Source organism: Rissa tridactyla, chromosome 4 (genome assembly GCF_028500815.1).
Source record: "Rissa tridactyla isolate bRisTri1 chromosome 4, bRisTri1.patW.cur.20221130, whole genome shotgun sequence".
NCBI classification, from domain to species: Eukaryota; Metazoa; Chordata; class Aves; order Charadriiformes; family Laridae; genus Rissa; species Rissa tridactyla.
The window spans coordinates 6,020,666-6,034,051 of record NC_071469.1 but is presented as its reverse complement, the minus strand read 5'-3'; the positions used below and the strand labels follow the sequence as shown (position 1 = coordinate 6,034,051).

Here is a 13,386-nt window from a genome sequence, read left to right as displayed (position 1 = left end):
AGTATTAAGAAGTGGTCTGGTGTTGCTAACTTCAGTTGGTTCAGTTTGGTTTAATCCCAACAACCCCGAATATATACAACAAGCTAAATGAAGGTTAATATATAGTCTAGAAGATTATGCACTTCGTAATGCATTGCACTTATTGCTTGGTACACTAATGTTGCATTCACTGTTGAGTTATGCTAAAAAGACAAGCGTGATGCTTGTTGGCTTCTTTTAACCCAACACTAGTTATTTACCACTTTGGTTTATTGTGAGTTTATATGTTTCTCTTATTCAGTGTCCATTATTATTAGGTTTAATCGAAAGACAAATACATTTTTTTTATTTCAGGGATTTCTAAAATAGCAACATTTTCTATAATTACAGTATCTTCAATAAACTTATATCTATGTATACAACTGTGGCACGATGTGTAAAAATATGAAAGCTATTAAGGGAAGAATAAGGGTTAAATTATTCTCTGTTTCTTCTATTGGTTTCAAAATATTCTGCAAAACAAATACATCCTTTTTCATAGGGCTACTTGCTCATAGTAAATTTCTCTTTGGAATTTTGTAAAAGACTATATCTTTTTCTATGTTATATTGGGTTTTTCTCTCTCTCTAAAGACACCAGTAGAAAGTTGGTATATACTGTAAAGAATAGAATAATAAAGCTTGTTTTTTGATAAAGGGATTTGACAGTCTGCATGAAAAGTCAGACTTAACGTTATATATTGTTTTTCTATTAGTTAATAAATGCAGGGAAGAACATGACAATGCCTATAATTTCATAAGATTCTGTAAAGAACAGAAATAAGAATTTGTGCCCAAACATTCAGTATAAAACTCCTAAATAATTCCTTTATTCATCACAGAGTAGCCTGCAGCATGTAATCACGATAAACATACAATATGCCCTATTTGTTCTTTAGGCTTGATACAATTGCCATTAAAGGAACTGGATCAACCCTCTGTAAATGCCTAAGACTCAACCTTTCTTCTTTAAGAAAGTTCTTGTCTTAGACTTAACACACAATTCCTACATTGCACTGAGTAAACGCGTGTATTTAACACAATCTCTTTCAATACAGTGTAACAAATATATAAGTGCATTTTTAATGATCAAGTAATTTTGGCTTTCTAAAAAGAGCATTAGATGTGCCAACTTGGTTGCTTAGTTGTGCTTTAATCGTTAGTTATGAGTTTTAGCTCTTGTATACTGTAAGTATCTAATTGCCTCTATAGTTTTGACCAGTAAACCCTTAAAACTCTAATGTTTATAGAACAAATATAACCTAATGAAAGTGATGACATGTCACAACTCATACAGATTGCACTTTGATGTATTTTTTTTACAGTAAGACCTTCCTGTTTGATATGTGTTTACATGTTTATACCACATTTTATTTCTGTGTGCAAACAATCACAATGAATTTAATCACAAACACTACAAAATATAACCAATATTTAGGTTTGTTATGAATAATCTCCTTCCTTGTAGTTGTATGAGTCTTGTACTTCCTCTTGTACAAATTCCTCTTTTTTCTCCCAACCATTAGGCCAGCCACCGTTGACCTGGGTTGTAGCACCGTAAGACTTGGTGGTACCATAATTTACATAATTCTGAGTAATGTCCCCCGTCTCTTCAGCAAGTTCATCTTCATGGATAAAGCCACATTTCTCTTCACTTGTCTGTTCAGGGTCTGCCCAGGGTTGTTTCTCTCCTGAAGCAAATATGCCATAGAAGATAACACCTCCGTAATGAACTAAAGCAGCAATGAGGAAGACATACTGCCACTCTTCACGTGTCTGTAAAGAAGAAATTTGCTAAATCAGAGCAGTGCACGGACTTATCTAGCTCTTCTGAGCTGCAAGATTTAAATTAGGGGTTGAGCTGAGATAGTCAGCACAGCTAAAATGTTTAAGTGTCCAGTTTCCAATTATTTATGTCCATCTTCCTTTGAAAAATCACTATTCATTAGCCTACAAAAGCATTGACCTGGTGAGCGTATAGTGAAGCATGCTTCAAATTTGCAAGTTCCTGGATGCTATTCCCTGGAGGTCCTAGATTCTAATACAGATAGCCTGGCAAGTTGCACTATGGGAAGGTCTTTTTCTTGAAAATCATAGTATTAAACCGAAAGATTTGAAAACTGTATTGCCGTTTACCTTGTTCTTTGTCATTGCTCCGACAATTATAGGGCACACCATTCCAGACAAGGTCCCGACTCCATTAGAAATCCCCATTAAGATGCTGGCATACCTTGGGGCAATGTCTAAATGGTTGACATTGAATCCTGCAATACAAAGGTCAGCAGACATTCATACCGAAGGCAGAGCATTACTTCAGTTCTGAAAAGTAATGCTATCACCTGACAATTTTACTATGACGCATTTGGGCTGCTTAATTGCATTTCTTTTTCTCTAAAAGGCTTATAATGCTTAAATATTCCTACAGAGACTCTGGGTTTTCATTTTCTTTTTAAAATGTGTTATAAAATGATACCAAGTGTATTTTCTTCCTAAAACTACAGTTTTTTTAAAAAATCTCAGTAGTGACTGGGTGGAGTGGAGAATCTAGAAGATATTTAGGCAGGGAGGAAGTTCGCATTTTGCGATGTCATTCATGACCATTTCATGCTGTAAATAACATTCTTCCAGCTCGTACCACTTTCCTTTCCTATTGCCCACCTTTTTCCTTTTGCCACACAGTCCAGCAGAAGGGAGTTCCCTTCTGTTCTCGAATGGTAAAATGAAGGGATTAAACAAACAGTATCTATAATTGATTTATTAATTATTGTTATAAATATTTGTTTGTTCTCTTGCATTTCCAGCAGCTTAATTCTGTTGAAATTAATGCAGTAACAATTTAAATAATCTTAGAAAAAACACGTGCTTCTCTGAAGTGACAGAACACATTGTCCTCAAAATAAGGACTTGAGTAAGTGAAAACAGAAGCCAAATCTTTGGCTACAGAAAGATAATAGAAGGGAAAAGGCAGGCAGTATGAGATGGATAACCATCAGAGAAAGTGCAATGCACATTTCAAGTGGTACAAAACAGGTATGACACCTTGCAGAATATGTGGGATTAAGGACAGATTTGGTTAAGGAGAGTTTAGACGTTTGGCACAAAAGAAGAGAGAGCCTGTTTTAGACATAAGGAACCAGCATGGGAGAGGATACGAAGATCACAGTGGGAAAACAAGGGAAGGCCAGGTGACTTGTCTTTGGGAAAGGCAAAGGCAAAGGGGTGATATATCAGCAGGAAAGGGGAAGAGCTGAATTTTAAATCAGAAAAAAATTGCTGGTAATTAGACCCCAAAGTAATAAAAAAATGCCACACTAACAAAGCATTAACTAATATAGAGTGGAAAAAAAATAGTTAAATGCCTATATTTAAACAAAGACATGTAAATTTAGGTATCATTGTATAATATCAGTCCATTTTTGTTATATGTTTGATTTCAAGAAAAATCTATGGTGTACATCAGCACCTCACTGAAAAGAAAGTCTAATTTTCTGCAATGAACGTGGAAAAGACTGAAGTATTTGATCAAAAATAATCTAATATAAAAGATGTGGTACTGATTGTACTTTCCTTTGTAATGATCATAAATAATGTTATTTAGAATTATGAGGTTTGTTTAAATTACTATCAATGAATAAAAACCAAATGAGAAGTTCTATCTCTTAAGATAAAACAATTTACTAATACCAGTAATATAATCTTACCAGAAATGGCAAACCCACTAAAGCCTACAGCAAGCACTAGGAATGAAATAGCCACTCCTTTACTGTGAGAATATCCCACCACGAGAAGAAGAGTTGCTTCCATACCAAAACCTGGGGAAATCATAAAGAAAACCAGGCATCAGATTTCATTCCCTCTCAAATATTGCAGGCTTTAGGATATGGTAATATTCCATAGGAAGACAGAGGCAAAACAGTACCTCAGACTGGAATATAATCAGGTATTTCTTTCATCCCTAAAACCCACTTCCTGCGATCTCAAATAATCCTTATTTTATTCTTTGTATGCTAATTTATTGTTACTTCCTCTCGATTTTAAGATGAAAATAAATATCTGTGATTTGGTTAGGTCATTCCAGCCAACCCTAATGGGAATATACACTAAACCTGCTTATGAATTTTGCAGCCCTTATCACAGCCAGGATCCAGCTTACGTGACGTTAAGCTCTCAGAAGGCAGATACGCAACCTCAGGTAGTTTTCTGGGCTCTCTTTAGATGAGCTAAGATTCAGTAAGTAGCTAAGGGCAGGCAAATTACCCCCAGAAAGCTCATCTATGTCTTTAACAGTCTAAATGCCTTTTCAAATAACAAACATCTATATTGAAACTGGGAATAGGAACAACTGTGTTAGTAACCACATCTGTAATATACAAAAAATGCACAAAGTATTTCGTAAGTACATAAAACCATGTAGTTTGTTAGTTTATGGTATACAGCATACTGTATGGAGATTGAATCTGAATTCAATATTATCCTTAATATTGAAAAGAAGCTTTTTAATAAAATAGGAAGACTTACCTCCACAGTTCATTATCTTTCTCACAGTAGTGGTTGAAAGAATCTGCTTGCTTCTTAAAAAGTCTGCAATTTGTCCCCCAATGGGAACAATAATTGTCATCACTAAATGCGGCACAGCAGATAAGATACCCACCTAAAATAATCATTCGAATTAGCAGTGTATAAACCGTAAGAAACCATTGATTCTTCGTTTTCTGCAGTATTCAGCAACTAATTAATTGTGTCTCTTCAATTTCAGGCTACGTGCTAAACCCAAAAATCTTAACTTGGTTAGATTTGGTTGCTGGTTATTAAACGGACAAAACTGGTGATGTTGTCATTGCATTTTATGAAGGACAGCCAGAGTTTTTAACAACCTCTGATGCCGTGACACTTTTTGTTTATAGATTGTTTTCACAGTTTATAGTTAAGCTAATGTGTTTTTTTTTCCCCTGACTTACAGCCCCTCTGCCCTTTCTTTTCCGAAAATCTATGATCAAGTGTGTTGAACTGAATTGCTACATTTCTGCTGGTGATGTGTTTGGTGCAGCATTGCCCAGCAAACCTAACATGTCCAGCCAGATTCCCTGTGGATTCTCCTCACCTGCACAACGGCCAGTTGCCTTTGATTTCTGACCATCCCTCAAGCTTCGAATTTCATGTGCGCAAAAGATGTGTCTGAGAAACTGTATGTAGTATGACAACAGTCAAATTACTATACATACTAGCAAAGTAAGACATAGTAATTTTGTGATGGCTGTTCCAAGATATTACAGTACGTTTGAAGACCATTCCTTCAAAGCAGGATAGGGTATCTGTGAGCATGGCATGAACTGCCGGCTCCTACCTCCTGCCAACATAACTGCCTTGCGGATAGCTTTGTTTAGTACACCTGGCATTTTGTTCTAATAGGGAATTCTGATTATTGTGTTTATCTGAAAAAGTGCTTAAGCACAGAGGTTTTTGCATAATTCCTGTCTGAACGGCGTATCAGCTGGCCTGATGTCTGCCTTGGGTTACATCAGTGTGCAGAGCAGCCAGACTTCATGAGAAAAAAAAGAAAACAAGTTTTCTTTACTCTTCAATTAAAGTTGTGAAATTGTGCATTTCACTGCAGTTTGTATATGTGGCAACTCTGTTGTGACAGCTAGCTTCATGTTAATAGATGTTTCTCCCAATAAGCCAGATATTAACTATGGGGTAACTATAGTATTGCAGTTACTACTTTGAGGTGTTCCTGACTAAATGATAACTATTCATTTATTCACATGCCCAGCAGATGAAAACTGACTTCTCTGTCATTGTTTACAAAGCTCTGCATTGCTCTGAATACACTCTAAGAAAAATCTTCCAGAGCAAAATGATCAGATTAAGCTTCTTAAAATAACTCCAGCTAAAGATGGAAGCCCATCTTTAGATGCAGGATGGCATTACATAATTTCGAAAATACTCCATAATATGGCAACACTTTGGACGCTGCTCATCCAGTTGTTACTTACACCACAATTTAGGGTGATAACACCTCATGGAACAGTATCAAAAGAATACAGGTCTCTCAAAAGCACAAGCCTCTGTCACTTTCACAAGAAGGAAATGCATATTAGTAGAAAGCTTACTCTACACCCTGAAGGCTTGTTTGCATGTATCCATGTTGACATTACAGGTCTGATCCAAAATTCTTAAGAATTACGTGGAACTTCAGATCATCCCTATGTGTCGTATTTTGCCACCATCTCTTTCGCTTCCTAGGCGAAAAGGGGGGAGCAGTTCTTACCACAGTAAAGGGGGATATAGAAAGGTGATAAATTGTACTATCCTTCCTAAAACTAGGCAGTCCTGCTTTGTAAAAGGCACCTGGAAAAATGGAACCACTTGTCAATGCTTTCTTTACAGCTTTGGTGGGATCCTGCATCCCCTGGGCGTCAGGGACAGAAGTGTAATGGGTTTCTCGATACCCTTCTGATACCACGCATGGTCTGGTTTCAAGCACTTAACTGAAGGACTTTTTGCAATATGGCCCCAAGTAGATCATCACTAGATCTCATCCTGCCTTCACCTTCCCCTATCCAATCCTTTGTCGTTGCTGTTACTTCACTTTTGTGTGCTGGTCAAGGGAACAGTAACTGGGAGGGATAAGATTTAAGACTTAAACCCATGATAAAGATGCAGAACACTTTTCTTTCCTCCTCCTAATAAATACCACAAATGTAGCTCTGATGTTTACTTAGCTAAGACAAAAGCTTTACACTATTTTCACATACCTTGCTTATTTCAAATCCAAAGACTTCCTCAAAGTAAGCAGGCTGACTAATAAGCAGCAAGTAAAAAGTCCAGCTTCTACAGAAGTTTGCAACAATTATTGCATAGACTGGCATAGATGTAAAAAATTTTCTCCATGGCGTTTTGTATTTCTGAAACATAGAAAGGGGGATCCAGTCACCATTTTGATCATTATCAACTATCTGTCTTCCCTTTTCCTACCTGTTATTTTTACCTATAGTCCAACAAGCTCATATATGCACAGCTTTATGTATCTGAATTCCAATGACTTCAATTATCATAAAGTACATGCATCCGTGTTTGAATGATCAAGATTTAATTTAAAAACATAAGCAAGTAAAAATTACTATAAAATGCTCAAGTGGAGAAACTCGGTGATACTTAGCTGGATCACAACACTCCTGTACAAGTGCCATTATCTCAATCATTTAAACATGAATATACTAAGTCCAAAATTATAACACGTCTTTAAAACACAATGGGTTTGTATCTAAGGCAACAGTCAGATTTTACACTGTAAGTACACAATTTCATCCTTGTTTATTTTAAGCATGTATTTTAGCATTTAAATCTTAATCCCAGCATTCTAAATAGGTTTTTTTTTTAATCAAAACTGCTGAAACTGCTCGGTCAATAGATTTTCTGCTTATTTTATTTTATTTTTAAAATGAATTGCATAATGAAAAAAAAATGACAGATGGACAGAACTACAATCCTGCTGAGTCCCAGCGCCTCTCCATGAACCCAGGGTTCTGCCCATCTGTGTTGATCCAAATACAGGATCCAGACCAAGATGAGTGTTTGAAAATCGCTTGAGAAAGGTTTCAGGCTGAATTTAGTCTACTGTTGATTTGAATACTGGCTTTTCTTCAAAGAAAACCAGCCCATAGATGGATATATGCAATACCTCATATGCCTATTAAATGACACTTAAGAGAGAGCATGACTTAATTAATGAGAAGCCAGCTAGAAAAGCCAACTTGATACTATGGGAAGAATTTCAGTCTAAATATTTTAGAAGCAACTGAACTATTGATACAAACTAATGACTTCCAAAAAAATGTTTAATTAAAAAGCAACAATAAGAAACAGACAGAAATTATTCAGTCCAAGTTAGAATTGTATGGACATCCTCTGAAGGATCTCATACCATGTAAGATTTTCAAAAGCACTTACATAAGAAACCATGAACTCTGCTGACTTCTATTAAACATCAACCCAGACGCTACCTCAAGAACACTTAAAAATATCAGCTATCAAAGAAATGAATCTATAGTATTTCCAGTTCCCTATTTAATCTGTATCATAGTTTTTTACTAAGAGAAAAATGGTTTATTCCTGAGTTAATCAAGAACCAATATTCTGACCAATTAGAAACATACTGAAGAGTGGTAGTGAGGGTCTACTGGGAATGGACGGTGTAAAAATTTGAGCAGATGAAGTGAGGCTTAAAAACCAAGTTTTTTTTTACTTTCTTGAGTTTGTAAGCATGGTGATAGTTTCTTTAAAGCTTTTCAATAGTGAGAGAAATAAGAAAATTATTATTTAGCATGATAGGATTACTAAGTGCCTAGAAAATGCGCTGAGATCATAGCTGGTTTTTGGGAGTTCTTGAGAATTAATCCAGTACAGAACTAAGTCAGATTATGAGAGGCTTGATAGCACATTTCCAGCAAAGTTACCACAATAATAGGGAATGTTCCTATGGCTCTCCTAGCATGCTCTGTTGCAACTTACAGTATTTCTTGCAAATGAAATGTAGAATAGTCAGGATTTGCTTTTTTTTTCTGATATTTTGAGGACCTCAAGAGACACTGAGTACTGCTTTTCTTCCAGTTTACTTTTACGAAGAGGAAAACCTTCCAGAAGGGATTATATAGGAAGGAAATTAACCACTTGAACTCAAGCTACTATGAAAGTCTCAATAAAGCCACAATTTCAAATGTAGCTGTCGGGGTTTTTTTATACTTTAGAGTAGAAAAAGAGGCATAAATTCCATGAGTGATCTTTTGTGGCCTTTCAGTACTTAAAGTGGGTTTATAGAAAGGATAGGGACAAATGTTTTAGTAGGGCCTGTTGCGATAGGACAGGGGGTAATGGTTTTAAACTAAAGGAGGGTAGATTTAGACTAGATAGATAGAAGGAAGAAATTTTTTATGCTGAGAGTGGTGAAACACTGGCCCAGGTTGCTCCAAGAGGTGGTAGATGCCCCATCCCTGGAAACATTCAAGGCCAGGTTGGACGGGGCTCTGAGCAGCCTGATCCAGTTGATGATGTCCCTGCTCATTGCCGGGGGGTTGGACTAGCTGACCTTTAAAGGTCTCTTCCTACCCAAACCATTCTATGATTTTATGATTGTCTTTGTACAGAAGCAATATCGACTCAGAAATCCATCAGTGGTTTTCAGATCTCCCTACCCCCTAAAAAATGCAATTGTATGAAACACGCATTTCTGTCTTAAAGGAGAAGGATGTTTGGGGGTTTTTTTTGTTTGTTTCTATTTGGGTTTTTTGAGTTTTACTACTATCTCACAGGAAACAAGTGTATGAGTAATATTCTTACTTCCATTGCACCTAGGAGGTTGGCACTCTCTCCAATGCTTTCTTCTATGTATCTCCTTTCTTCATCTGTGATTGTAGGATGTTTTGCAGGACTCTCATATGAAACCAAAAGCCAAAACATGTACCAGACTATACCAAAACTCCCTTTGGAATGGAAAGAAAGACTTTAAAAAGGTGCACAGTAAAGCAGCAATCAACGAAAAAAAGCTGTGAATAATTAGAACAAATTTAAATGGCACTTCTTGTTACTGCTCTTCTACTGAGTCATTCTAACAGAGAGTTGGATCCTGCAAACAATATTTGTGCAAAATACATGCAGAGCTGGACCACAGTGAAATCTTCTTTGTTTCATTTACAGAATGATTTCACTGTAAGTGAATAATCACGTATATTTTAACATCTATTTGTGCAATGCAATGCAATGAAACAGCTTCTGTTTCATTTCACCAGACTGTAAATGAAGTTCCATTCTGCTTTAAGCCACTGTTGTTTGCTTACTGCACTATTTTTTTACCTGTAAAATACAAGATTGTGGCATTGTTTAACATAGCAATGTGTTTCCTGAGTAATTTATCAAATTTCTATAAGGTTTCCTCCTCATTCACACCAATTTTACACTGCAGAATAAACTCCTTTGGGGCACTTTTTTTCCATCAGTGTAAGTTAAGGTAGCACAACTAGTGTGAATGAAGCTATGTAGGTCTTCAGATAAAAATCAGGACATTTCAGTCAGAACAGGTACTCCAAACTTACAGTTCTATAAATGAAAGAGCCACGTTACATGATCTGAGATTCTATAGATCTGCATAGCAGTTTGCACTACTTGTACTAGAAGTGATTAAGGTTTCACCGTGAACTACCTTCTTTTCTTATTTAATAATGCTGCTTTCCTACTCTCTCTTTTAAATTCTGTTCTTCCATTGTCCTTTTCTCTAGACTGTATTTTTATCTTTACGGCCCCACTTCTCTTTTTTTTTTTTGGCCTAACAATAGCTTTTACATTTTTAGAAAGGCTAGAGAAAGGTCATACAATATTGGAGTGAGAGGAGCAAAAAATGCATACCATACACATAGAACACAGAAGACCAGCCAGTATATTGCACTAGAATTCCAGCTAAAGGCATTGCAATAACAGCTCCTGCATAGGAACCTACAAAACAAGACATGTGTGGATGAAAAGGGAGAAAAATTCAGTCTCAAAACACTTTTATGTTACAAATGAGAGAGAGACAAAAATAGGAAGTTACTTACCACAAAAGGAAGTGGTTGCTAACCTACTTCTTTCTAATGGGGGGGCCCACTTGCTCCAAATACCGTGGCAGGCAGGGTAGGTGACCCCCTGGGGAATGGGTGTGCCACAAGTTAGCTAATGCTGATCAATCACTCAGTTCATTGTCTTTGCATGATTTATTATTTTTTTTAAGTGCCACAAACAAGAAGTTGAGAATGCTTTGCATTTCTATAGTCAAGTCTGAGCACAGCCGTAGAAAAACTTCCGGTTCTATTAAAGTTGAAATGGGTTTTGTGTATCACTCCAAATCATTAAAGAGGCATTATGAACCAGATATAAAACATAATTATTTCCTTTTGCTCCCCCTTCCAGGAAAGAATTGCAAAGAATTAAAAAGAAAGAATCTTAATGCACAAGTAGCAGAGTCAAAGGAAGGATGAAAACACAGACACTCTGGAGTCTTTCTAATGCTGGGCTCATTCCTCCAACCCTCAGTCTTGGTGGCCTTCTAACATTTAAAATAGAATTTAGGAAATACAGATTACTGTTCCACTGCTCTAAAACTAGAAAATAAAATCAATAAGAGCTTAAAAATATAATGTTAGGAGAGAAATTTTTCACTACCTTTGTCTTTAATGAACCTTCTTGAGCACTTGAAGCAAATAATTGACTGATATTAGTTGGTTTGATTTTAAACCAGTTATTTTTAGGTCCCTCTTCAAAACCAGCCTTTAACTTAATGATAGGAAAACTACACAGAAATCACAGCATCTTGCAGTTTTGAAATTTTAGAAAATTTAACATGAAATATACATTAATTTTTCACAAAGTTCATCCTTAAAAATTATGGTGTAAGCATAGTTATACAGAGTCACTTTTCTCTTAATTTGATGTTTTGTTTCTTATGCAAAAAGTAGAAAAAATTAATAGCTTTTGGCAAATGTTGATATTATCATAAATGTTGAAATTATCAATCTCAATAATATAAAAAAGGTTGTAAAATACACTCTTCTGTTTCGAAAGAAGATCTTATAACCAATTTCTTGTTCATTTCGGTCTTTTGCTAATTTTGCAAAAAAATATAAAGCCTTAATTGTTTAAAGATATATTGTAAACCTTCTTCAAACGGTCCTGTTTGAGGTGGTTTGCATTCACAATTCCTTTGAACAGTATCACAGAAGTGAGTGGGTCTAAAATAGCCATTTTATTTTGTAATTACCCACTTGCTCCTGTTCCTCTCCCCTTTGCAGTCAAGCACACCTTTGTACACGCAGATCACTTTTCAGGAATGGATCCATATTTATACATGTATACTTTAAGAACTTGATTGACAGTTGCCTAACTTTCAGGCACATTCTGTACCCTCTTTTGGAATTTTTTTATACAATAAGGCGCATGAGTTAAAATCAGCCCACGCAAAAAACAGAAGTACATAGCCTTGAGGAACAAAACCAGTGATCACAGGCTTAAACATCTGTCTTTCAGTAAAGAAACAAGAAAACAAATAAATTTAGAAGGCAGGCTCAAATTTTTTCTCTCTTAAATCACGGTAAATCTCTCATTCATACCAACAAGAGCATGGGCAGGGCCTATGATAGAAGCTTAACTCTTTATTATAGATTTAACATCTGAGGCTGGACAGCAAACAACTATTGAGTTGTTGCATTATAAATATATATGATGTACAGGATTTCAGTGAAACTTCAGTGTTAAATACATATCTCAGTGGGAAAACTTTGCTATGTATTTTTGATAAAGAAAAATCAAACTTTAGATGAAGGAAAATCAAATAGCTGCAATTCATACATTGAAATCCATTACGTGAAAAATCAATAATAAACTGGAAGCAATTTTTATTTTCCCCTGAAATGTTGCAATTATTAATCAAAAGCTAAAAAGCATCTACCACATTTACTGGTTATTTTATAATTTTTCCATACCTCTACAAGGCCCTGCAAGATCCTAACGAAGATGACACACCCATAGTGCACCCTGGCTGCGGACGGTATTAACATGTTGAGGGAGGATGTCAGCAGTATAGCAGCACCAAATACTCTGAAAAGGTGGAAAAAAATAAAAAGGAAAGGAAGTAACTTCAGTGTTGTTCCAATTGACTTGTTCCACATATGCTCACATATCAATCTAGATGTATTTAAACATATGTTCTTTATGTAGGGAATATCCTAACTGCTGGAATGGATTAGTGTCTACTTCCATCTAGTGTAATAACCTGTTTGATAAGACCCAGACCAAACATGGACATAGACATCTATTTAGCATCATTTCCTAAGGAGATACATCTTATGCAGTCAGAGGTAAAGATCTTACTCTCCCCATATATCCCTACTCTTTCCTTTAGTCAATTTTCACATCTATTTCAACCAAATCTGACTGAATTCACCACCCTCGAGAGAAATTAGAAATCAGGTCTCCAAATGGTTTGCTAAAACAGGTGGCCAAGTAAAAGAGAGATTCTCATTAGTGCTTTAATTGTAAGAAAGTGGCACCATGCATTCACTACTTACAAAGCAGAAGAGAATTCACTTTTATAAATGCCAAAGCAGCAGGAAGAATTTCAAACAGAGCTGGGATTTTCCTAGACACAAGAGTTAATCAATCTGGAAACACATATCCATAGAAAACAGATCATTCTTTCTGCTGGTTTTTCAGAGGCTACTCATTGAATATTGCTGATTTTGATTCCAACAGCATCCTAGGAATTGCTTCAAATAAAGCACATTACGAGGTCTAAATAACCGTGTGAAGTGATGATTCATTTCAAAATTCCACTTCTTTGACT

The 13,386-nt window shown here is 35.9% G+C and overlaps 1 protein-coding gene across 1 annotated transcript in view; it reads right to left on the bottom strand.

Annotated features, from left to right (window-relative positions):
* Positions 1-1,460: 1,460 nt before the first annotated feature.
* Positions 1,461-13,386, bottom strand: part of SLC17A6 (solute carrier family 17 member 6) — a 32,368-nt gene continuing 20,442 nt past the window's right edge. Inside the window, exons 4-12 of the mRNA XM_054199794.1 lie at positions 12,527-12,641; positions 10,607-10,694; positions 10,419-10,505; positions 9,357-9,499; positions 6,776-6,925; positions 4,536-4,668; positions 3,719-3,829; positions 2,154-2,281; positions 1,461-1,793 (exon numbers count right to left, since the gene is read on the bottom strand). Coding sequence (XP_054055769.1) covers positions 1,461-1,793; positions 2,154-2,281; positions 3,719-3,829; positions 4,536-4,668; positions 6,776-6,925; positions 9,357-9,499; positions 10,419-10,505; positions 10,607-10,694; positions 12,527-12,641 — 1,288 coding nt within the window. The remainder of the gene's footprint in view (positions 1,794-2,153; positions 2,282-3,718; positions 3,830-4,535; positions 4,669-6,775; positions 6,926-9,356; positions 9,500-10,418; positions 10,506-10,606; positions 10,695-12,526; positions 12,642-13,386) is intronic.